We start from the raw sequence: 25,554 nt of genomic DNA, 5'->3' as shown, positions 1-25,554 counted from the left end.
ATATGTGTGTGTGTGTGTGTGTGTGTATGTGTGTGTGTCTGTGTGTGTGTCTGTGTGTGTGTGTATCTTCCCATGGCAATAAATATTATCATTATTATTTATTATAGCTTTATGGTTATACATTATAGTTGAATTCATCCCAACAAACTCATACATGCATGGAAGTCAATTCCGGTACATGATTCCCCCTTTCCCCTCCCCCCTTTCCCTTTCAACCTTCCTTCTCTTTCCATTTTCCCTCCACTCCACTAGAATTCCTTTGGTCATTCATTGATTTGTATTTGATTGATTCTTTAGATAATCTTGTTCCTTCCTACCCCCTTTCCTTTATTTTACTATAATTTCTGCTTATAATAGAAAATATTCAACCTTTGAGTTTCTTGGTTTGGCCTATTTCACTTAGCATGATATTCTCTATTTTCATCCACTTACCAGCAAAAGCTGTAATTTCATTTTTTAAATTTCTGAGAACTCCATTGTGTGTGTGTGTGTGTGTGTGTGTGTGTGTGTGTGTGTATCTCCACCCCACAATTTTTTAATCCAATAAATGACTTTCAATTAATTGGGGTAGGTACTCCCACCTCCCTTCCCTAACACATGTGGTCTTGTATAAGCCTTGACCCCACTGTTTTCCAGTGTCTACTGATAAAAAACAAGTTCAAAACAAGTTGAGCTAAAATGAGGGTGAAGGAAGGAGAAAAGCCTTTCATCAGCCACCATGCCAAGGACTAATATCAGAGCACCATCTCCTTTGAAGGGATGGAGAAGATGCTTATAGACAGCTTCCTAAGTCAGAGTCATGGGATGGCAGACTTACATAATTGGCATAAATGTCTGTGTGATTCCACTCCAAGCCATCATCCAGTACAGTGATAACAACTCCTTTGCCTGTAATGCCTTTTTGCCAAACAGGTATCACATGAAGATCCAGCTTGGGCAGAGCTGCAGTCATCCTGGTATCTTGCTAACAAAAGCAAAATATGAAAGCATTGGTAAAATCATGATTTGCTTGCTATAAAATGGATACTTAAACTCCAATCTGGAGACCTATCTTTCTTTTACCTTGGGTCACTCTACTATTCAGAAGAAGGCAATTAGGTGAAATGAAAAACAAAGTGGAGGGTAGGGCCAATCAAATCATCAGAGTGCTCCTCTTCTCCCAACTATCCCAATGGAAAATCACTTGAAAGCATGAATCATCCTATGTGACTTCTCTTTGAACTATATGAATTCAAAGAAGTTTGCCTCTAAGTTTATTTCTTTTATAATAACATGATCAAGCTTTTCATCTACTGAAGATTTATTTGATGACCTGTGTTTCCATCTCCCCAAAGTCCTGAGCCTCCGTTGCCATACTAAATTCTCATTATATTGTCAGATGCAAAGTCATTCATGGATGTTTTAGAACTTTTCCTCTGGAAGAAAAATAAAAATGTGGAATGTTCAGGAGAATGCGGTCTCATCAGTAATTGTAACTTAATTGTAAATTTCCATGCATGAGTGTTTTACAGAATAAATATCTGTGAAAGGAGATTTAGGGTTTTCTTTTCAAATAATTTTGCTGTTATAGTATGTACGACTATATTGGAGAAAAACTGAGTAACAAGGGAGCACAGATATAAGTGTACTTCCAAGTATGTGAGAGACACAGTAGAAGAGTGCCAGGTACCAGGAGTCAGTAGGAAATTCATAAGTACAACAATCAAAAGTGTCAATGAATGAATTTTCCCCTTGTGAATGAGCCTCATAAAAAGGTGAAATCAAGAATTCAACAAGCTAGTGTGAAGCTGAATCACAGGAGATTGGAAACACACATAAACTGCTATCCAAAGTTAGGAAGAAGTTCTGTGTGTCAATTGCAGGAGCAATGAGAGTTTGGTGTTAAGAGTGTGACCTCTGGGGTCATGAATCATGGCCCACCATCATTTGATTTCAGAAAATTATTCAACTTGACAACATCTCTGTTTCTTCTCCTATTAAATGGCATAATTACTAGATTTACAACGTAAGGTGTTTGTGAAAACTAAATGAGTTAATTTATGTCAAACATACTAGTATTGGGCACATTGTAAATGCACAAGCATTGACTGATAGGTGTCTTTTGATGCAATGAGCAACTGTTGCTTATGTGAAAAGAATAGCAAGAGGAACTGATCCCCTATCCCATTCATTATGCAACAAAAGTGTCTAACCCTTAGGTTACAGTTGTTGTGGAAAATTGTCTTTTATGATATTTTCAGCAGCAAATACTTCTATTAACATGTATTACTTCTATAGAGGTTTAACATTAAAACAGAAAAGAGAACACCCTGCAGGCAAGCAGCATCAATTACAATTTCTCCACTCACTGCCCACACACCTATAAAGATTCGGTAAGTATTTTAAAGGTAGAACAGTGTGCAAATCTAGACATTTGCAAACAGACTTTCCTTGTGTTCCTTCCTTTAGCCTTATTCAGATATCCTCACCTGTAGCAAGTAAGAATTGCCATTCATGGCTGTATATAACTATCATGTTCAATGTATTCTATGAGTGATTTAGAGGTTTCTTAAGAGTAATTTAACCAAAAGAGATTTTTACTGTGAATACTGCTTTTAGGACCCTTATCTGGCAAAATATGATTTTTGCAGATAAACTTAAGAAGACAAAAAGATGACAAGTTCTCTTTTTCATGACAGATAAAGAGCTGTTTCAGACACCCTCACCCAGAAAAATAGAAATTCCAGCTTAAGAGGGTAGTGTCAGTCCTAATCTTTAGATAACATAGTTCTGTCACATCCAACACACACACACACACACACACACACACACACACACACACACACACACACACACTCACTCATGGGGGTAGGGGAGAGGGAGATAGAGATGGCGCTATTTTCCAATGTGTAGCTGATATGAAAAGACCAGATCCCACACAGTCCTTCTTTAATTACTTACCAAATACCACTGCTGATTCCACATTGGGTCATTGAAGAGATTTAGTGCTGAATCTCTTAAAGCTGAACGTTTAATTCTTTCTTTTTCATACTGTTGTTCAGCCCATATCACCTATAAGGATTTTTATAGCAATAAAATCAAAAAGTCAAGTAGCCACCTCTGTGAAATCATCTTCCCTCTATCTCTAGGACCCTTCCCATCAGAACTCAGGCAGCTCTGCAATGTTTTTGTTTGACCACAGATCAAACTAGCAGCTCAGTGAGAAGGAGGGATTGCTCACAGGGGAGATGAACATTTCCTCTGTTACAGTAAAGAGTATCTTTAGGGGGAGGAGAGCAATCAGTGAAGTGTTGATTCCCTCAAATTATTTACACTGTGGTTAAAGTGGAAGTGAAAGTTCAGCTTGCTTTCATCAGAAAATGGGCCATAATATCTATTTTTATATTGAAGTTCCAGAACTCTTTAGCTGAAAATTTGTCCATTTTCATGGAATGAGTCAACAAGAGACTACTGAGACTTCTGTTATGGTGTTCTTACAGCTTAATTTCTCTTTCTTTACATGCAAAAGGTACAAATTACAAATGTTACATAAGGCAAGAATGGTACAGTGTCTTTGCAAATTTGAAATTCTGGTTCCTCTCTGTTTCAGCCTCCTGCCTAAGAGTATTTAATATGAGAAACAGATCTGAGGTGATGAATGAGCATTACTGACCAGGCACACTTGCCATTAATTCAGTCTCATGTATTATGCAAAGAGATCTGACAATGCGAAAATTACCTGGCCCACATTTATGGCCTAATCCTATTATACTTGAGGCCCTGAGAGAATGAGAGACTGCCTTATGAGACAGTGTTATACTCTTATTTTGCTGGGCAACATGACTATTTCCTACTCCGAACACAGCTTTTCTGTTGTATACATGACAGTCCAGTATGTGGTTGGGTATTGTCAATGTGAGAGTCCTCATGAGTCAGATCCAAAAATAAGAACTGAAAAATAATTTGCAGCTAAAGGATAAAACCATCCACTAAATTTGTATTGAATTTTCAATTAGGAATATACTGAAAACCTATTATAAACACTGGGAGGGACTGGAGAGCTAGAAATTAGTCACTATAATTTATTTTTAAAGTGCTTGTATTTTCAAGCTTAATTGTTTTGGCTTAAAATACCTCCATGCTTGGAATACACTGCCTGTCATCTAAGTCAGTCTTTGGGAGCTGGCTGCTAGGGAACAAGTGCTAATCTTTGTGGGAGAGGGTCACTCACAGTTGGATATTTCATTAGCAGACTTATAAAGATAGACTATTGCTGCATTTCATAGGGCTGATTTGAAAGAATATTATCACTCATTTAAAAAGAGCAATAAAATGAAAATCAAAGGCAATTTTAAAAATGGAATATAAAAAGAGGCACTCTGCCATCTGATCAGATAAACATCCAATTGTAGGAAACAGTGTTATGATTAATGTCATTAACTCAGAATTGCATATTAATCTAGAAGAGCAGACCAAATGTAACAGAGAAAATTGGCAGTGTCTTCTTATTATGTATATAATAAGTATCATGTGCTTAATTGTAAATAATACTTTTGAACTGGAAATAGCATTAAAAATCATGTAGTCCAACCTTCTAATACAAGATTCTGTGGTTTCAAGATTTATCCCAAAATAAAATTATTCTAGGGCTAATTTTTTATGGGACTATACAAAAAATTTATGAAGTTTTACTGGGGAGTAAGTTCTTAGATTTTTGTATCATGCCTTGGAATTTTCCCTCATAATTAACTGTTAAGAAGAGCAGAGTGGGGACATCTGTACATTATCATGAGATAATCTGAGTTAGAATAACAATGTACTTGATTCTGACCAATTTCTCCTATGAAAATGAGAGGGGAGGTCAGTTTAACTCCTTGAGCATTAATGAAGGAAATCTCCAAGCCTAGTTAGAGTGCCAGAACCATCTGCTTTCCAGAGCCCCAGAACAATAAGCCCTCAGCCTTTGTGTGGCTAAAGGGAGACGTCAATGAACAAGAAAAATTTTAAAATGAAGTTCAGTGTGCATTTTGACATAAAGAGCTAGCAAGAGGTGTTACTGGAGCTGCAAGCTTGCTATCCATGGTCCTGATACATCGATGTTTGTTACTGTGAGGTTGTTTTTGTTTGTTTGTTTGTTTTACATTTGAACACTGGTGACCAAGGCCCAATAATGTACTACCCTTATAATTTGTCTTATTTTTAAAAATTCTATAAGTTTCAAGCAAAATAAACCATCAAGTTCCTTCATAGTTTTCATGAATCCCATGTACCCTTAACTGTTCACCACTGACACTCATATTTTTTTTTCCCCTTAGGAAGCTGAGAAAACATTTTATATCTCTTACTATTCCTCACTTATTTCCCATGGTGTTCTAGACAACTGAAATGATGTATACAGATATAGGCTAACCAAAATAAACTTTTCTCAGTATGACACAGTCTTGAGAAGAGGCCACAATGCATATGCAAATTTCAACACTACTAATGTAGTCAACACTTCCTAATAATACACTTGCTGAACTGAAAATAGATTAAAAAATTAATAAATAAATTATGCAGGTATTCAAATTGTCCCTACCATTTTTATCTAAATTCATTTTAGATATTTCTTGCTGTTACCATGAATAGGTATACAAACCAAGAAGAAAAGAGATGAAATGGTTTGAATCAAATAGTACAATATTTATGGAGGTATCTACCTCATAAACACATGGATTTAGAGCTCTCTCACAAACACTAGTATGGTTATAGTAGTGGAAACATGGATGTTTTTCAGTCATACTGAAATGCTACTGAAAGTAGAGGTCTTGCATGTCTTTGGCATACTCACATGGTATTAAAGAACTTGCTACATAAGAGGTGCATATTGAAATTTGTTGATTGTATTCTCAAAAATTTTCAATACTGACAACTGATTTTCAATATTTAAAAATAAAATATTTATATATAAAATCAACATAATTAACATAATGTAAATAATATAACATAAATGAATATATACATTATTGACTTTAGTCAGCTCAACTAATGCAATCCCATCTTGCTATTATATGTGTAGTTATAAGCACTTGGGAAAAAACCTAGAAACATTACAGGTAAACAATTATGATAGAGTAAAAAGAATCACATTTGCAAACTGCTTTTTGTTCTCATTGGAAATCATAAAGAAAGCTGACAATTCAGGGTATTGGTTTGTGGACAAATGCACAACACTTACCCGATCATCATCAGATAATCTCTTAGTGATATGAAGGGCACTTCTTCGAGACCTTCGGGGATGGTTTTTATGCTTGAATAAATAGTGATTTTCAAGTGATCCAATCTATAAAAAATTAAAATAAAAATCTATTTTCACAAGTAAGTACTTATGGATTAGTTCAAACACTAACTTAGAGACATGAAACTTTATTAAGTCCATTTCTTATTCCTTGAATTTAGCTTTTTTCTTTACAAGGAAGGCGCTGATAAAGGATTTGAAATGAATCTCAGGACATTATTGCTTGTGTTCAAAGTGTACTTGGGGACTGATGATGCTTGTTTTTCACATTTTTTAGAAGAACTAACTTGTTGAGAGAGTGTGGAAGGGAGTTGTGTATATAGATATTTTATAGGTAAACGTTTCTTTAAATATACCCACAGAGTCAAATGTATCCTGTCAGCTGACTTTTCTATACTGCGGTGAGTGTCACATTCAAAGATATTGTTGGTATAAAATGCAGTCATTAAGTCCATAGTGATATAATTGTTACAAGCTATTATTTGGTGATCTTTTGATTTTCTACTAATTCAAGACTCTCAAGAAGAGCATGCCATATTTAGGGCAGATCCAAGCTTAGGGTATGTATGTGGGTGATTAACAACATTTTTGGTCCATTTAGAACTATGATCATTATTCTTTAAGCTCTTTACACAAAATAGTAATAAATTTGAAGCCCCCCCCCAATTCTCTAGATACTTTGCATTTTTTAAATCAAGAGCCAAACAATTTACAACACTTTATTTCAGAGGCAGTATGTTATTTAAATTGGAATAGGTAGCTTTCATCACCTAGGGAATTTTTTTAATAGACATGCTAGGCCCAGCTCTAAGACTGAACCTTAGGCAGCATAACTGCTAAGTTATGGACAGAGTTGGGGGGGAAAGATCAGAAGCCATAAGGATTTAACACAGATTCTTGGCTCTGTTTCTGCTTCAACTGTTTTTGTCTCTACCTTCATCTTAATTTTATCTTGAGGCAATAATATTTTAAGAGAGTAATATTAAATTGGTATAATCATAGGAATGCTAAACAAAATAAAATAAACAGATCCAGAAAAGCACTATCAGTTTCTTTTTACAAAGAATTATAATTTTAAAACTCTTGTTTTAGTAATGCAATTTTAACTAGAAATGGCTAGAGGAAAGATAGTATTGCAAATCATATGTTAATATAGATGCCCCCCCACTCACTGTTTTAAAATTATTGTGGGGACTTTACCATCCTTATCACAAAGATCCTACCAAGAACACTTATTTATTGCATTTTACTTTTTGGATTTATGCTTATTTATTTTGAAAAGTAATTCCCATATTCCCAGGTTTGGATGTGTGTATGGTACTAACAGGTGAGAAAAGAAGAGATTTATTTTTTGCTTTCTCTTTCAATCTCCTACACAATTATTGCCAGGGCTATTGAGCCTGCCAGTAGCTGCCCAACAAATACAGAATTAAATTTTCAGTTTTTATTTTTTCCACAGGACATACAAGATTTCCATGGTGCCCATGGTGCTCACCAGTGTAGTTCCATCTGTCACTTTCTGTTTGTTCACGAAATTTCACAAAATTGCAGGTAGTTAACAGACTACTTCTAGGTTGCCTTTTGTCTCCCTGTTTCCCACAAGCAGTTTTCTGACTGCCTTCTCTGTCTCATTATCTTCTCCTAGCATCTTCTTACTCTTCTTCCTAAACCTGTGCAAATGTTTCCTCCTTTGGGCAGTCTTCTTTCACATCTCCCATATTCCCTCCCACCTTCTTTGCTTCAGTTAACAAATACTGTATTGAGACTCCAAGCACAACTTCCATTGCCACACAAATTGCACTAGTTTGCAATCATTTGTTTCTGAACCAATCTCTTCTAGATTCTGTATTCCTTGGATTCTCTTCCTCCTTTCTAATAACTTCAACACAGATCATGGCAAAGAGCAAGACTGGGAAAGGCAAAAGGCTCAGTCTGCTACTGGGACACTGAGAAGTCAATTTGGTTATCCACTGCAAGGCTACCGGGCATTTCAAAGACAGTTGGGCTCACAAAGTTGGAGAATGAAGCCTCCAGCTAGGGAAGGCATATTCTCCAGCTGAGTCGATCTATGGAATCGCCAACGCCCACGCTGATTACTCATCCATGACTTCAGCTGAGTCTCAATTACCACCTCGGGAAGGGAGGGGGGACGCGCCAAAATATTTTACAACTCTTCCTCCCCCGCTTTGATGCGAACCAATTCCAAGACAAGGGACAAGGGATTGATTTTGAGTCAAGAAAAAGGACAGCTCTAGATTAGAAGTCACATCCCTGGGGGACACTTGGAATCCTGAGGCTTACCAGGCTCCTTCTTAATGCCTTCGCGTTTTTCCACCCCTCTCCCCAAGCAATCTATTAACCAGTCGCCTCTTGGATAGCGAGTCATTTTCCCTCATAAACTGGAAACGATTACGCATTTGGCTCAAGAATAAGAAGGAGATAGGTCCTTTGCCCACAGTCAATTCTGTAGGTCGATCCTGCAGGGCCACCGGCAGAGCAAAGTTAGGAAGCTGGGACTTCCCAAGTTCCCGGTGAAAAGCCAGGGCTCCCTGAAAATGCTAAGAGATTTGCACCCACCTGATCTCCTGCCAGTTTCCCTGTCCACTCCGCAGCCCCCCAACCTCGGAATAGCTAGTTCCGGAAGCTGGTGCTCTCCTAGGGCTCTGGGCGTGCCCCCAAACCTTGCCGACGGACATCCCCAAGCTTGCTAGGTCCCTTGCATTAGGAGTTGTATCTGATGCTGCCATATTGAAAAGAAGGAAACGGCCGGCTCCTGACGCAAATTGCCCAAGTCCCGGGCGACCCAGCGCATCTCCCAGAGGCGCTCGGTTGGTGAGAGCCTGTGTGCATCTCAAGTTCCCTGAAGACGCGTGGACGGGTTTTTCTTCCAAACCGCGCGGGAAAGGATTTCAATTCTAGAGAGGACAACAGTAAGAATAATCTCAACCCAGCTGCTGCTGCTTCCTCTGCCTGGCTGCGCAAACAGTAAATAATGCAAGCCTTTTTCCCTCCACTAGCGTGCCGAGGGAGAGAGCAAGAGAAGCTCCTTGCTCTTAACCACACCGGGCGCGGGAGAGTGCAACCAGGGGCTCCCACTTGGGAAACCGCGCTCTAGTCTCACCAGTCCCCTCGGACACCAGAAAGTTTCTTGAAAGTGCAAACTCTTACCTGACCCAAAAGGTCATAGCCCAGCTCCTCTGCGATGGCCAAGGCTGCCTCTGGGCCCCCGGGGATCTCCGCCGCCCATTCATTGACAAATTGCCTCTTCGCTTTTGCACTATTTAAAGCACACCAAGCGCACAAGAGGGCGAAAACAGTGCACTGCAGAGTCCAGGCTCTTCGCTCCATGGCTCTCACACTTCTCGCACAGAGTGGGAAGGAGAGAGGGAAAAAATGCAAGACAGGGGAAAAGCCAGACAGACTCGATCTTCCTACCCTCAGTCTCTGAACCACTCCTAGCTCCCAGTAGCTCTGCGAAGAGCTAGGAGGCGCGCGAGGAGAGGCTGGGCGGCGGCAAGCGCTCACTGAAGCGCTTTGGTCTTCTGGCTGAGTGGAGCCCCAGCCCTTCCCAGACAGAATGGAAATGAGTGTTTACACGTCAAATCGACGAAAGCCATCTCTTGACGTCAGATCTACCTGGACTAAGATCTGGATGGTATTCCCGGCGGGGTGGAGAAGCGGCTAAAATAAGCAGCAAGGGATTAAGAAAGGAAGGAACCTTTTGCTGGGATCAGTTAATTCTGCTCCCTGCCTGCCCGTATATTCTGGAGCTGTGGGAAATATTTTCACTTCTCAAACAGAAGTGCCCCCATTTGAATGTAACTACTAAGAGCCAAAGGCTGGAAGCTCAACACTCTTTTCCTTCCCTATATCCATTTTCTTTATATTTACTTTGGTGTCTTGTATCCTGGAGAAGTGGGGCGGCATGGGATTCTTATAATGGTCCTTTTGGTCCTTTGAAAAAAAAGGGTCTTAGAATTTTCAAACTGGACAGAGTCGTGGGGTGGAGCGGGGTTGGGTGGGAGGAGAGTAAGTTGCTACTGCCCAGATTCAGCTTACCTAACAAAATGACCATGTGTACAAGACAATGTTAAAACAATATTAAAAAAAAAAAAAAAGTGTTAATCACTCAAACCACCTTAGTTCACAAATTTACTTCCTTCTCTCCTGTTTCACAGTGGGAATGGGAAAAAACATCTAAAATTCTATCCCAGATATAATTTTATGCATAGCCCAGCACCACCAGCACCATTACAGTGTTTAATGGGGGGGCGGGGGGGGGGGTTAGTCACATGATTTTTGAAAAAAACATGTTTTCATTTATCAATAAGGGGTTGGGGTCTAGGGTTCCAAATTACGTTGTATTGACTCAAGAAAGGAAAGATCAGGATTCATTAACCCTGAACTTTCCATTTTTCTCTCACTCGAGCTCTTCACTTTGGTATTGAATTAAAGCTGTGCGATTACTTTCCCATAAAATGCACAATGTATCTTTGTGGGAGAATGCTTCTACGTGAAAATAAAACAAGCGAACATTTAAAGGAACTCCCCACCCCCGACCTGAGAAAAATAAATTCAGTCTACCCTGGCGGAACCTATTTGGATCCAGAGGGATTGACCCTAGAGAGAGAGAAACCAGTGTCTAATATTCAGCACCGAGTTCTGGACAGCGACACAAGCTGCACAGTTGCCGGAGCTGCTCTGGCTTCTGAGCACCAAAGAAATCTCTTCTGCAGCTGTCCAGTTCCAAGTTGTTTCCTTTTGACCGGTGCCTTTCCCTTCGTTACAATAGCAAATAGGGAATTGGCCACAGGGGGGAGTGTGGTTTTACTCGTGATCGAGACTTTTGCATCTTAAGTTTGTGAAACGGGTTGGACTCAGCCCCCCAAAGTAAAATTGCAGTGAGACAAAAGTGAACAAGTGTACCGAGACTGAGATTAAAAAGAAAAATCCTCTAAAAATACTCCCAACCGCCGGGGGGCGCAATCTAGCCTGTGGAAAGAAAAGGAAGCAGATTGGAATAAAAACAAAGATACATGGAGAAAGAAAGCAAAAGATGCTTTTTACAAAAAGCGAATGAGACAAGACTTGGTGAAGGATAAGGCTCAGAAGTGCTAACTCTTGATTTCCTCTGGGCTTGCAGAAATGTAGACTAGACTGATAATTTCATTAAACATGAAACATCCTTTATCAAAACAAAGGCCTAAGCTAAATAAGACATGTGATGAAGCTAAGTGATTTACAATGTAACTCTCATGTGAGATGTGAGGGCCACGATTAATAGCTCTGTTGTCTGCTCTGTAAATTCGCCTGTGCATGTTGATGGCTGGGTGACCTGTCTTCTTCTTCTTTTTTTTTTTTTTTTTGTTCTTTAAATTTTTAAAAAATTTATTCCAATCACATGACAGTGGAATGCTCTTCGATTCATTGTACACAAATAGAGCACAATCTTTCACTAGCTCTCTAGAGTGTTTCATTCTAACTACAGATAGATGCTAACAAAGGCAAGGGAAACCTGTGGCACATGTTTGGTAATGGTAGATATGGTCAGAGCAGGAACATGCTTGTCTCTTTCTTATTTTCATTCAAGTAAATCAGCTTGGAACAGTGTTAGCAATTAGGTCAGTGTCTCATTTATCTTAAATGGAATACCATACAGGCTTGGAATAAACATGTAATTGACATATTTAATAAGGTAAATGAAATTCTCCCTTTCCACAAATACATATCCATATTTATACTGAAATTGTCTGAATTTTATCCAAAGGATCTTATTTCAGACAACTTCTGGGATGCAGAAGAAATGAATTTCTGCCAAGGTACGGGTATAAATATATTTAGAATTCACATTAAAGTTTCCATATCAATGGCTAGTTTTATCCTGCTTTTTGGATTCAGGCCCACATATATCATGTTTTACATGGATTGGAAAAGCCACTGATAACTCTTAAGTTGAGATTAATAACATTCCTTTGATCTGATTAATTTATATAGGAAACAGTGTATCAGAAACTAAAAAGGCCTATGTTTCTATTGTGAATTATTAAATGTCATGCTTTTCAGGACTTCCCCCAACTGCCCAGTGACAGTTAATAATTTATCAGGTTTTCTTGGGAAGTAACAAGAACAAGGCTAGTATAAGCAGGAGGTAAGAATACATTCCTATAGATTGCCAGATTTTGTTAGTCTTAGAAAACAAATGGTTTAAACCTTTGTTAATGTGGAATAAAATATACCCTTTAATGTACACTAAACAATGTACTTAATGGTTTGTTGCAGAGTATATATGTAAACATCCAGGTCAAGGAAAATAACATTTTGAGCCTTGAATAATAATATTTTAAGACTTTCAAGAGACACTGAAGAAGGGGCAAGAAGCCAGGTGTCAATGTGCTCCTATAGTTTCAGCTACTTGGGAGTCTAAGACAGGAGGATCACTTGAGCTCAGGAGTTAGAGGCCAGCCTGGATAGCATAGTGAGACCCTGTCAAATAAGGAAAAAGGAAAGGGTGAAGAAGTAACTTTAGTTTAACATTTTCTAATTGTCATGAAGTTGAATGTGTAATCAATTAGTCTAAAATTAAACTAGAAGCTATTTTGTAACAGAGTATATTTATAGAGGAAAAATTACTTATAATGGTGTTTCCCAACACAGAATATAATGATATTTGTATGACATACTTAAATAAACTGGAGGAAATTTGGGGACTTGATGAAGACTTTTTTTATATTACATAATTACAAGAAAGTAAAATACACCATTTTGGGCAATATATTAAAATTGAATATAGATGACTTTGAGAAATATGAATATACTTCCATCAATATAACTTTGTATATCAGGTTTAATGCCTGAAAAGTATTTAATGTCATTTCTAATCAAAGCATTTTAAAGATGAATGTTCTTTTTTAAAAAATGTTTTAAGTACTGGGGATTGAACGCAAGGGTATTCTACCACTTAACTACCTCTATCCCCTTTTAAAATTTTTATTTTATTTTATTTTGTGCCAAGTTGCTCTGGCTGTACTTGAATTTTCAATCCTCCTGTCTTGGCCTCCCAACTAGCTGGGATTATAGGCATGTACCACCACATTCAGTTATCTTTTCAAATTTTGATAGCACTGTCACTGAAACTTCTTTGCACACAAAAAAAATGTTATTAAAACACTCTATGACCATTCAACAACTTGCAATTTTGATTATTTGATTTTAAATAATATAATAGTGCTTCCTTTAATTTCCTTATCAAAATCACCATTCTAATTTCACCTGGTGATGCATATAGATATAGAATCTATTCAAATTTTATATGTTAAGTATCACAAAATAAAATTGAAATTCCAAATTGAAAAATACACATGACTTTAAGAGAAGTTACCAAGGACCAGCTTTAGGATAAAAGTATTTAGTATATGGGAAGACTAATATTAGGGACACATGTAAAGATACACTTGACAGGAATACCTGACTTGCTTCTTCATTATTTCTTCTCCCATGACCAAATTTTGCTGGGCATGTTATACTAATTACACACACTTAAAATGTAAATTCCTCCAGCAGATTTATAGACCCTGTTCATGTCATGAAAAGGGACTTACTTGTAGCAGGTTGCTGTAGTAGATATCAATGTCATAGCTAGTCTGCTTAACTGAGTTCTAGGAGCTCAGCATCAAGCTGCTAGCCTGGGTTTCACTGGGAATAAGAAGACCAAATATCTTTTTTTTTTTTTTTTTAAGAGAGAGAGAGAGAGAATTTTTAAAAATATTTGTTTATTTATTTTTTTAGTTCTCGGCGGACACAACATCTCTGTTTGTATGTGGTGCTGAGGATCGAACCCGGGGCCGCACGCATGCCAGGCGAGCACGCTACTGCTTGAGCCAATCCCCAGCCCCCAAGACCAAATATCTTGAGAGACATAATTAACTGTTAGGAAGCACTGATCATAGAAAGAGAGGTAAGAGAATAACAAAATGAAGCCTGTACTTCAAAAGTTTCTGAAGTAAATGAAGATTTTGCTAAATAAAATAGATGAACATTTAAAATATTGAATTTAATTTAGAATTATTAAACTTGAAGCAATGGATGCTATTAATTCCAATTGTTGAAACTGGTTTTTAGTCAAGTGTGGTAACTCATCCCTGTAATCCCAGCTACCCAGGAGGCTAAGGCAGGAGGATTGCAAATTTGAGGCTAGCCTCAGCAACTTAGTAGGGACCCTGTCTCAAAATTAAAAATTAAAAGGGCTGGGGATGTAGGTCCCTGCTAAAGCAGCCCTTGGTTCAATTTCTAGTACTGAAAAAAATATTTTAATGAAAATGGATAATTAAACATAATTGTATACAAGTATTTAGTAGTAAATCTTCCTTATTTAGAGGAGATTCTTTAAAAATATGCATTTACCAAGGGAATCTTAGAATATTCCTGCTTGTTTTTCCAGGAAATGCTTATGCTTTTGGTTTGCACAAATTTGGTTTGCACTCTCAAACACTGTCAGTTTCCCAAGGAATGTCTCATATATAACTACTTGCTTTTCTCCTGAGGTATACTTTTCTATGAGGATTATAAATGCTTAGTATTGAAAAAATGACCTGAATGTTATCTAGTTCCTTGCTTTACAACATGTGGTCCACATGCCAGCACTACGGGCACCACTAGGGAGCTTATTAGAAATACAGGCCATCAACTCCCACCCAGAACTACTGATTCAGAACTTAATGAGTCTTTAGTGAATCATTCCACATGAAGTTTGAGATCTAGTTAACAAGTTAACACCCCTTATATGCATGACACTCCTCAGAAGTATTCCTAGCAAGTTGTCAGGTAATCATGGTCTCCCAAAGCAACTTCTTTGGTTTAGACTGGCACAATGGTTACAAAGTCCACCCTTGCAATGACATAAATCTTCCCTCATTACCTACTTCCAGTCAAGCATGCTAATTCTCCCTGTAGAAACACTCTGACAAATCTCTTTTCTACATGATAGCTCTAGCTCTTCATATTTTGAAGACAGATTATTATGTCCTGTTAAATTTTTTCTACTCTAGTTAAATACCCCTCATATTTTAAAAACTTTTGCATTGTGGTTACTCATGTCTGAATAGAATCTTTTAAACATAATTTTTAATATATGGTACTGAGGCTGAAGTGTGAAATGTATAGTTGGCTACAGTTATGCAGATTTGAGCAGGAATTTTGTCTCCTTTAGGAAACTTTCTATCATAATTGCCTAAAATAGAATTGGTTTTATTTTTTTCTTACTTAACAAATAGTCTACTAATATCTGTTATTATTCACATGTGCTTGATATTAAGTCACTTCCAACCTGATTTGTATAGTTTTTACTTTTTCTATATGTATATGGGGAGAGAGAGAGCTCAGAGTGTGAAAGTCGATATTTTTTTTCCCCACTGAATTTCAGGTTCTGAAGATATTTGGAATTTTGATGTTATCATCCAATGATTTGCTCCTAGCTTCAAGATGTATATGTAAGTGTCAGTAAACATGAGTGTCTTCATTCACAGTAGTAATAAGATTTAGAAAGAAAAGAAGGTGAACCTACCAAAAAATCTGCTACAAGTTAAAATTAATCTAATAATTGGCACTGTTACTAATTTGCTTTACCAGATAGCAGAAACATCTTGTCACATGAAATGAAGTGTTCAGATAGATAATGGCCATTTTATATATAAAGAACTAGCTTTGGCTTGCATTATCATAATTTGTCCTATGTCATGCTAGGTGTCATTGATCAACATTTTTTTTGAGTACACAAACCAAATTTTTAGTTGTTCTGAATTTTATGATCATCTACTGATGGGAACTCACCTCCCTTTTATTATTGGAACTGAGAATTTTTAACCACTTATGGTCTTTAAGCACTGCTCTGTATTCTAACATTCTGCAGTGATTTCTGATGCTATTTCAGATGTCTCAGAATAAATTTACTCTTATATTGAACTTAGCACATACGTGAAATCAGGAGATTGCTTTTCAGTTTTACTGATTGTATTTCTTGCTTGTCATATCTGGGATCAGGATGGTAACACTCCTTTAACCATTAATAGAGATAATCATTGAAGGTCTATTTTTCCCTGCTTGTTTATATGTATCTCAATGCAGTCTTTCAAGATTATCATTGATTAAACAATAAACAGACTAATCCAGAATCACTAGAAGGAGGAGAGAAGCAAAGTTGAAGTTATGTTCATTTCACTATCTATCTCTCAGTGGATTAATACCTGCTAGTAAGAAACCTTGAGGTGACCAAGCCTTCAGCTGGTGCTGGGGAAAAAAAATCTGAAACCAATTCACATCCTAAGACTGACAACTCCATTCTCAGCTGCCTGTATCTTTTCTTCTCTCCTTGAACCCTTTGACCTTCATCGTGGAAAGGGAAAACAGAAGTGTTACGGCAGAATTAGTACATAGCACATTACCTTAAAAATTCTAAAATAAGGCTGGGCCTGTAGCTCAGTGGTAGAGCCCCTGCCTTGCATGTGTGAGGCACTGGGTTTCATCCTCAGCACCACAGAAAAATAAATAAATAAAAATATTGTGACCATCTGCAACTAAAAATGTATTTCAAAAAATTCTAAATTAGTTTCTAATATTTAAATTCAGGAGATGTCTCATAAAAAAAATGGCTCCTCTTTAAAACTGGAAAGTGCAGGTCTGAGAACAGTGGTCCCCACTATTCTCGTATACTTAGACAAAGTGTCAAATTCTGCAAATGTGTTTACTCCATCTCTAATTTCCTCCCCCACAGTGAAGAACAAGAATGCTTAACCCTATCAAAAGTAGAGGGGAAAATAGTAGAGAGAATTAAGTGTATGGACAGAATTTTCTCTTTTTTATATTTATTTTTTATTTTTTTTTTTAAGGTGAACACAATATCTTTATTTTATTTTTTATGTGGTGTTGAGGATCGAACCCAGTGCCCAGCATATGCCAGGCGAGCGCACTACCGCTTGCGCCATATCCCCAACCCAGACAGAATTTTCTCTTATGCCAGACTTACCCATTAAATTATGGTGTCTGCCTGTCTCCTGGGAATGCTGTGATTGTGTCTTCTACCCTTCCCTAGGGCCTCCTGTAGACTCTACAATGTTCAAATCTGACCTTGTGTTTCCATGGCTCTCTACTCAGAGGCAGAAAGTGAAGGATAGGCCAGTAGGTACCCTATCTCAAGCAAATAATGTGTGTTGTCAATTATGAGTTGTTATATCAAACTGCAAAAACTTATTCCAAGCTTATGTGTTTGGGAAAGAAATGAACTTGAGGGTGGAGGTGGGAGAGATGGAAGCAGGGTAAGGCAGCACATTAAAGCTACTCAAATTCTTCTGACTCTCCAGTCTCAATTAATCAGGTACCTACATATGGAGAAATGTGCGAGTGAGTTCAACAGCGAGAAACTCAGGAAAGAAATAGGAATGAGAAAGTGGGCACAATAGCTAATGATCCAGCTTCTCCTTTCCTAGTTTTCTGTCAATGAACAAAGTAAAGGCTGCAGCTTTAATTTTATCAGCAAAGCTAGTTACAAACTAATAGAAAACTGACACCATTTAATAAACCAGGTGAATACTATTTCAAGAAACATTCAGCACATAGATAAGAGCAGACTCATTGCAGACCACATAGGTCTGAATCCCAGCTCTGCCACTTATTAGCCAGGGACATTTGGACATGTTTTCAACAATTCTTTACTTTAGTTTCTTCATTTATAAAATGGAGCATAAAGGTGACTTACCTGATGGAGTTTTTATATATAACTTGTACTTTCTAGTACAAGTCAATGAGAGTTATTTTTACTGAGTTGTGGGGTGGGGAGGGAAGCTCTCTCCTTACATCACAGTTTTTTATGCCAAGTGTTTTCAAGTCCTGGAGTCTGGAGGAGGTTGTGTGTTTGTGGAGGCAGGTTGACTGGGGAAATGATTTCAAAGCCTAAAGCTGTTGAGCCATGACTCACAACACTCATATTTCTCTCCTCTTTTCCTACCTACTAATTTTCTGTGTGCTCCCCTTCATCTTATGTGTGTGTGTGTGTGTGTGGACTCACACATGCTGAGCAAGCACTCTACCACTGAGCTACACCTCCAGCCCCTCCCCTTTGACTTTTCTTTCTCTCATAGTCCTGTAGTATAATCTTAACTGATTTTCCCATAAGCCTGAATAGAGAGGGAGGACAGATTTATTAAATCCTGTTCACTGAATTGTTGAGCATGAAGGGATTGACTCATGGCTCGAGCAGCTGGCTTCACACGTCTGACTTGGTATCATACCTTTCCTCTTTCAGTTCTTGGCATTTTATTTCAAGATGGAGAATAATCAGTGATGAGTTAAGGGTACTGATAAAACCTAGAGGGTTGCTATTTCTTAACATGTTCTCCAAAAGTGACACCTTACAATAAAGTACTATTTTGACTTGATGTTGTTAAATATGGGTTCAACATTCAACATCAGCAGTGAAAATAGTCAAAGGGGGATCTTTTAAACTGTGTTTATCTTTTCACCTTGCTCTCTTGCTATTGTAACCAGCCCAGCCTGTGATTCTATCTGTGTAACTGGATAGTAACACAATGATTTAGTTTCTTTCCTAACTTCATGTGGGTAAGTTTGGATCCGGCCTACATGAACCATGATCAAGGGAGTATAGATAAGTAAGCTAAGGAGGCAAGGACACCCATGTTTTCATAGTTAATCTGACAGAGCTAAAACCAGAGCTCAGGTCTGCAGTGCTCCCACCCTCCATTTAATGGATTAGTTTGAAGTTTAATATTTTGAGCAGTTGAGCATTGAGTCCCCTGGATCTCTTACTAGCGTAGTTACCTGAGACAGCTCTTGAAGCTTCAGTTTTCTCTTCTGTAAACAGAGGAAATAACATTGCCTGTTATTTATGAGAACTGAATATGTCTAAATCATATGCATCCCTTCAAACAGGGCTCAGTGCATGGTCAGGGCTCAATAAAGGTTAGCTGTACGACTATTAGACTATCTTCTCTTGTTATGTTCATGGCTTTGCATCAAAGAGAACTGTCCATGTCTTCAAATTAATTCTAGGAGCACCATTCCCTAGGTTTATCTTACTTTAAAATATTACTATCTTTTGTTGTTTTTGTAAACTTGGCATTCTTGCCCCATGCCGCAGCCCGGCTGGCTGGGCAAAATAACCGGGGGGTGACGAGTAACTTGTGTAGATCGATACAGCAGGAGTGGGAGCCGTTTATTGTAGGACAAGAGGAGTATTTATATATTCCACACAGCTTATCTAATTGACATAAACTCCATAGAGAAGTCAACCAATAAGGAATCTCCACACTTAATGGCTTGCTTTTGTTACTTCACAAACCACTCCCTCTGGCATTTTGCCAGGCGCCATCCAGACTTGTTTACAGACTCTAACAGCCCCAAATATTGTAGGGCAATAATTTTCAAATAGTTTGTTACACATAACATGTACCTGGGGTGCTTACTTAAAATACATATTCCTAAGAACTAACCCCTTTACATTCTGAGATGGTGCATGACCCAAGAATCTAAGAACTTCAACAAATACCCTTCAAGGCTATGAGAAACAGTCTGAGAGGCCCTCAACTAACATTTGCTTCTACCCTTACTGCTTCTCTTCCTCTTCCAATTCCGCTTCATGGTCTACTCCTTCTTCTCCTCTTCTTCTATTAAGTTTCTTTTTTTTATCATCATCATTCTCTTCATCTTCTCTAACTTCTGCTCATTTCTTTCCTCCTCCTCCTCCTCCTCCTCCTCTTCTTTCTCCTCCTCCTCCTCTTTCTCTTCCTCCTCCTCCTCCTTCTCCTCCTCCTCTTCCTCCTCCTCCTCCTCTTCCTCCTCCTCCTCCTTCTCCATCTCAAATAGATTGCCTGAGGTTATTTTCCACTGTTAGGCTAACTCTATTATTATCTCTTCAGAGAAAATACCACTGAACTTAGAGAGAAAAATCAGAGTAATTACTCAAAGACAAACACATGTATATCTTCTCTGGATCCAATTAGGAAGCTAATCTTTAGGTTCAAGTGACCATTTCCTCACATCACTGGAGGGCTCTCACCATCTCACAAGGCCTCAAAGAGCCATGATTGTTTCTGGAGCTTATCAATGTTGATCCACATTCAGTACCCTGACAGTAGGTTTTAAAGTTCTTCCTATGAAGATACAAAACTAGATGTAGAATTATTGTTCTCCACAACAGAAATATTTCTTTTTTATTGACAGGTTTTTTTTCTAAGCTAGCCAGGCACTCCAAGAATTTTATCAACTTTCACTTTCTGTTCCAACTCCTGACTTACTGCACCTAAATACTGGGAAAATACACACACACACACACACACACACACACACACACACACATATACAAACACACAAAAGCCTAGTGCCAGATATGAAATAATTAACCAAGTATGGTCATCAATTTGAACCCTATATCTAGACAGCCTCCAAAAAGCAGATATTTTTCAATTACCAATTTTTCAAAGTATATTTTAACTGAATTGTATATTTGATTATCTTTATCAGTGATTATAATTTTCTGCTGCATACTATAATCATTTAATAGCTTTTCAATACTGTTGCCCGGGTCCGAAACTCCCAGGTTGTGATTTAATTGGTGTGGAATGGAAGATGCTAGTTGATTCTATTGGGTATCATTGGTTATCTGCTGAGATACATGAATCAAATGTACTTAATCATTTCCTGCTCTTTATGTTCTCCTGGGGTATAGACATAGATTAAACCTAGAAGTAAAATAAAGCAGGATAACTTTAAAAACACATTTGTCTCAATTACCTGCATATTTTAAGGGAAATGAAATGCTAAGATTTCTTAAATATCTCAATCCTCTATTTCATTTTAGGATAAATATGACCTTGTCAAAATGAATTTCAGCACCTTATAATACATGGAACCTTAAGGACATTTCAAATGAATTTTAGCAGAAATAAAGATAAAAGAAAATTAAACCTGGTGGTTAAACAATTTTCCTTTGCTGAATCACAGTTGTTATTGTAGAAGTAGCCATTTGAGCTGAGAGTTCACCCAACCTTGTCCTGTGTGAGCTTATGAAGGCTAAATGGAGACACTTACATAAAGAGGATGTTCTTTGTACCAGTTCATGTTTCTAGCTTATGCTTTTTCTATTTTGATTAAAAAGTAATGTACTGATATTATGACTTGCCAATAAACCTCACGTAACATTTTTTTTTTCACGTTGTTGGTGCTAGGCATAAAACTTTTTTAAAAAAATTAGATGACTAGTAATTTCGTACTGGTGTCTGTCTTAAAGGTCTGGCACTGTAAATCAAAAATTTGACTCAAAAATTTGAATTCTTCTCTGATGTTATCTCAAGCTCCAAATTCTGCTGGTTTCTATGATTTAAAATATCCTCTTTAAATATTCCCACAAAATCATTGTCTATAAACTATCTTTTCTTCTCTTATTTACGTTTCTTCTTTTTTTGTTGTCATAGTTTCTGTGAATTTTTTTCAATGTATATTTCAACCCTTCTACTGAGTTTTTTCACTTAATATTATTAATTTTCAAGAGATTATTTTTGCTTTATGACTGTTTCTTTTTTTTTTTTTTTTTTTTTTTTTTTTTTTTGCCCCTGTTCTCTCAAGGTTTAGAATATTAATACCAGTTTCTTTTGTTTGTTTTTTAAAATTTCCTCTCTGGGTAGTTCAGTAATTTGTTTCCCCCTGTTTGGTTTCCGCTCCCTCTCTCATGGTAAGGGCATTCCTCAGATCTCTGGTGATACTTGGTTGCTGAGCCACATTAAGAGTAAGGAAAGAAAGACTGTGATCATTTAAGTGGGGACTGACAGCCGTGTGCCTTGCTGCAGATTGGTCTGCTGAATGGATGAGAGAGAGAATTCCGGTAGCTGAGTCTTTCCCAAAGGCGTTCCTTCTGGGTCTGTCAGATTACTGAGGGAGTGAACCAGAACCCTTGGGAACTCAGCATCCATTGTATCTCAAGGGATGTTTCATGTTTCAGTGAGAAACCTCCGGCTTTAAAGGTGCCTGATGTCCCTGGTGAGCCCCAGTTTTACTCTCTGAGGAAGAAACCTTCCATCTCTCTCAAGGGTGGCAGAAGGACAGTTTCTGGCAGTGGAGAGTGTATGTCAGAAACTTCTCAAACAGACTTTCAAGCAATCTTTTTTTATTGTAGCATCTATTTTCATCCCAATGACCAGATCTATTTTATAGTTGCCAATTCCTAAGCCTAAGGAAGTTCCAAGGTGTAGCAAGGTTTACTTCTTGGCTTTTCCTGCCACTCATTTGACAGTCAGTTTTATCGGGTCTTCTAAATTATCTGCTTTTGCTCTCATAATTTTGTTATTTTTGTTTTCACTCCTATTATTCCTATTCCATTAATTCATTCATTGTAGTTTTTGAAGGGTTTTAGGAGAGAATGAAAGTAGACACTTATATTTAATCAACAAGTTTTAGCTGGAAGTATTGTGGTCAATCAAAAAGAATCACAATATTTAATTACTAATAAACCATAGGGTAGCTATACAATGGAAAGTTATGCAACCTTAAAAATTATACCAGTGAATATTTATTGATATGGAAATATATTGATATATTATGTGGAAAGTGATAGGTTATTGTCATTAATAATAGCAGCAAACTAAGCAATTTCCCTGTCCTTACTCTTCTACTAAGGATCCTATATCACTTGAATCTCACACACAAAAAAATCTTTAAGGGAACTACTATTGTTATCAGTTTTATACATGAGGTTTCAAGAGAAACTGGGGTTTCAAGAGATTAAGCAATTTACCGGAGGTCACAATGTCTTTGACCCAAATTTAAAAAGACTACCACTAAGGAGGAGGAGAAGGAGGAGGAGGAAGAGGGGGAGAGGGAGGGAGAGGGGGAGGAGGAGAGGGGAAAATGAGCAGAAGTTAGAGGAGATGAAGAGAATGATGATGATTAAAAAAAGAAAGTTAATGACAGAAATGGAACTCACAAGCAACAATGAGTTATATCCACAGGCCATATCAAACATCGAAAGGCTACTAGAACACCTTTGACAAGGATGCATTTGACCAAGCACAGCCTCTGAGTTTCCCCTTCTTCCCAGTGGATGAGATGCTGGTCAGCAGCTTGTAGAGATGAGAAATCTGATAGACCTAGGGCAAAAAGTAGGAGATTGATTTCTTTACTGTTTTCATTGCCCAGAAACAACTTATCCTATCATGTAAGGTAACAAATTACACAACTCAACAATTCTGATATCCAGGTCTTTGCCTAAGTTCTGATCCAGAGATTTATTTGACACAATTGTGTACCTTATTTTATTTTGTGCCTAGATTATAGAAATTTTCCATTTATGTATATTGAGTGGATCCCCATAAACAGATCTGCCAGAGTCTATTTTATACAATTAATATGTGAAGTTTGTAGTATATAATTCAACTTATATAAAATAAAAAGAATATATTTCCATAATCCATGTGAAGTTTATCCTTTTAAATTCCAAGGAATATGTCCCTGGCTGCCCTAGAGATGTATGTTGGAGCGCAGGACACTGTTATCCATGCTACCATTCCTATGGTCTGTCATTTATAGGTTTAATTTCCATGATGAAAACATTTACCAAAGTCCATAGAGAAAGGAAATCCTTCCCTTCTTCTTTTTTTTGGGGGGGAGTGAGGTGGGGGGAGAAGAATCAAGTGGAGTTTATTAAAATTGCAGACTTCTGGGCTCATCTCTGGAGACTCATTCTGAAGGTCCAAGAGGTTGCATTCTGAGAATAACGTATAAGTGTTCGAAGGGCCACATTCTGAGAAACCAACTAATCCTTTTCTGGAATATTTATTAAGTAACTACTGCATGTCAGGTTAAGGTAAATGTCTATCTAACCACAGAGAAAGGAACAGGAAGTCTGTGCACTCAGGGAGTTTACACTCTAGTCGGGGGTAGAAATATCAAGAATATGACCATCAGGGACATAAAGAAGGTGGGTTGAGAAGATGTGGCATGAGCATGGGTGGTCGGAAGGACTTTTTTCTGTCATTCTGGAATGACAGAAAGGAGCCAGCCTCAAACCAGGGGAAAACATCCAGGTAGATCTTCCTTTTTCCCAATCTCCCCTTAATCCAGGGCCTGATCCAAAAATGTCTAAAAGGAAACCAAGTCCAGAAGAGAGAAGCTGTTGCCTTTATTATCAAGGCTTTCAAGGTCAGGGTAGACCGGATGGAGGAGACCGCCATAGGAAGGATCTAGACGGCCCCTTTCCTCCTGGGCACTGTGCCCCAGGCTTCCTGTGGCAGGGGGCAGAGATCTGACTCACCTGCCTTTTGGGAAACATGGCCCCTGCACCATCTTTCTCAAGTAATCCTCAAATAGGCTGCCTGGTACCACAGGGGCCTCCCGAGCATCCTTTTTGATTTGTAGACCAGGTCTTTGGGGATCACAAGGGTGGGCCTAATCTTCAGGGTTACAGAGATTGTGACAACACCAAAGAGAGGCTGACCCCCATCCCAGCAGGTTGGAGAACACATTAGGAAGACTTGAGAATGGGCCTCCTAGGAGGGGGAGGGAAGCCATGTGGCACAATAAGATGACCAATCAGGTGGGAGGTTCCAGAAGTTGTCAGGGTCACTTCTTCTTGGCACAGTCTGACGAATCCAGGGCAGCCATGTTGCGGGCAGCTGTGATCAGGTGGATGACACTGATGAGGGACTTGAGCAAGGCGATGGGGACAGTGACCCAGAGACCAATTTGGAAAAGCCCCACAGAGCCAACTAATGGTCCCTCGGAGAAATTGAACAGGTAGAGGAGGCAGTAGAAGAGCTCATTTCCAGCACATAGGGTGAACAGAGCAGGCCTGGAGGTGTTCCCAGAGAGGTCGATCATCTTGTGACTCTCACTACCCCGGACCACAAAACTGTGGAGGTGCAGCCAGGGACTGGCCACATCCAAGCTCATGCTGAGCTGGAAGAGAAGGGTAGCTCAAGGGTACAGCAGGGCCAGGTTGACCAACAGACACATGGTACAGCATCAGTCCGTCAGCATGTCCAACATGGCTCCAAACCAGGTTCCTTGATTGAGGGCCCGAGCAGTCCATCAAAAGCATCCAGAAGTCCGCTGAGCAGATAGAAGGAGGAGGCCGTGAAGGGGCAGCCGGGCATGAAGTAGAAAGCAATGATGGTGAAGACAATCCGGGCATAACTCTTCTGCGCTCGTCCTTGCAAAATTGGAGATCAGAGAAAGGAGGAAGAAGCCCCTTCCCTTCCTTTTTAAAGAACCACCTTTGCCCCTAATCCCCAGAATAAGCGTAT

The 25,554-nt window shown here is 38.4% G+C and overlaps 1 protein-coding gene, 1 long non-coding RNA gene and 1 pseudogene across 2 annotated transcripts in view; 1 reads left to right on the top strand and 2 right to left on the bottom strand.

Moving 5' to 3' along the window:
- Pcsk1 (proprotein convertase subtilisin/kexin type 1) overlaps positions 1 to 9,604 on the bottom strand; it is a 37,391-nt gene extending 27,787 nt beyond the window's left edge. The window contains exons 1-4 of the mRNA XM_076856018.2: positions 9,425 to 9,604; positions 6,197 to 6,301; positions 2,941 to 3,051; positions 818 to 964 (exon numbers count right to left, since the gene is read on the bottom strand). Of these exons, the coding sequence (XP_076712133.2) occupies positions 818 to 964; positions 2,941 to 3,051; positions 6,197 to 6,301; positions 9,425 to 9,604 (543 nt within the window). The remainder of the gene's footprint in view (positions 1 to 817; positions 965 to 2,940; positions 3,052 to 6,196; positions 6,302 to 9,424) is intronic.
- Positions 9,605 to 14,091: 4,487 nt separating this feature from the next.
- The window catches only part of LOC143399308 (uncharacterized), a 67,489-nt gene continuing 56,026 nt past the window's right edge, over positions 14,092 to 25,554 (top strand). Inside the window, exons 1-2 of the long non-coding RNA XR_013091400.2 lie at positions 14,092 to 14,210; positions 15,675 to 15,741. This is a non-coding gene — a long non-coding RNA (uncharacterized LOC143399308). The remainder of the gene's footprint in view (positions 14,211 to 15,674; positions 15,742 to 25,554) is intronic.
- LOC143399307 (CDP-diacylglycerol--inositol 3-phosphatidyltransferase pseudogene) lies at positions 24,872 to 25,297 on the bottom strand (annotated as a pseudogene).

This window comes from Callospermophilus lateralis, chromosome 5 (genome assembly GCF_048772815.1).
Source record: "Callospermophilus lateralis isolate mCalLat2 chromosome 5, mCalLat2.hap1, whole genome shotgun sequence".
Lineage (NCBI taxonomy): Eukaryota > Metazoa > Chordata > Mammalia > Rodentia > Sciuridae > Callospermophilus > Callospermophilus lateralis.
Note: the sequence above shows the minus strand (reverse complement) of the source record. Positions and strands in the feature narration are given on the sequence as shown.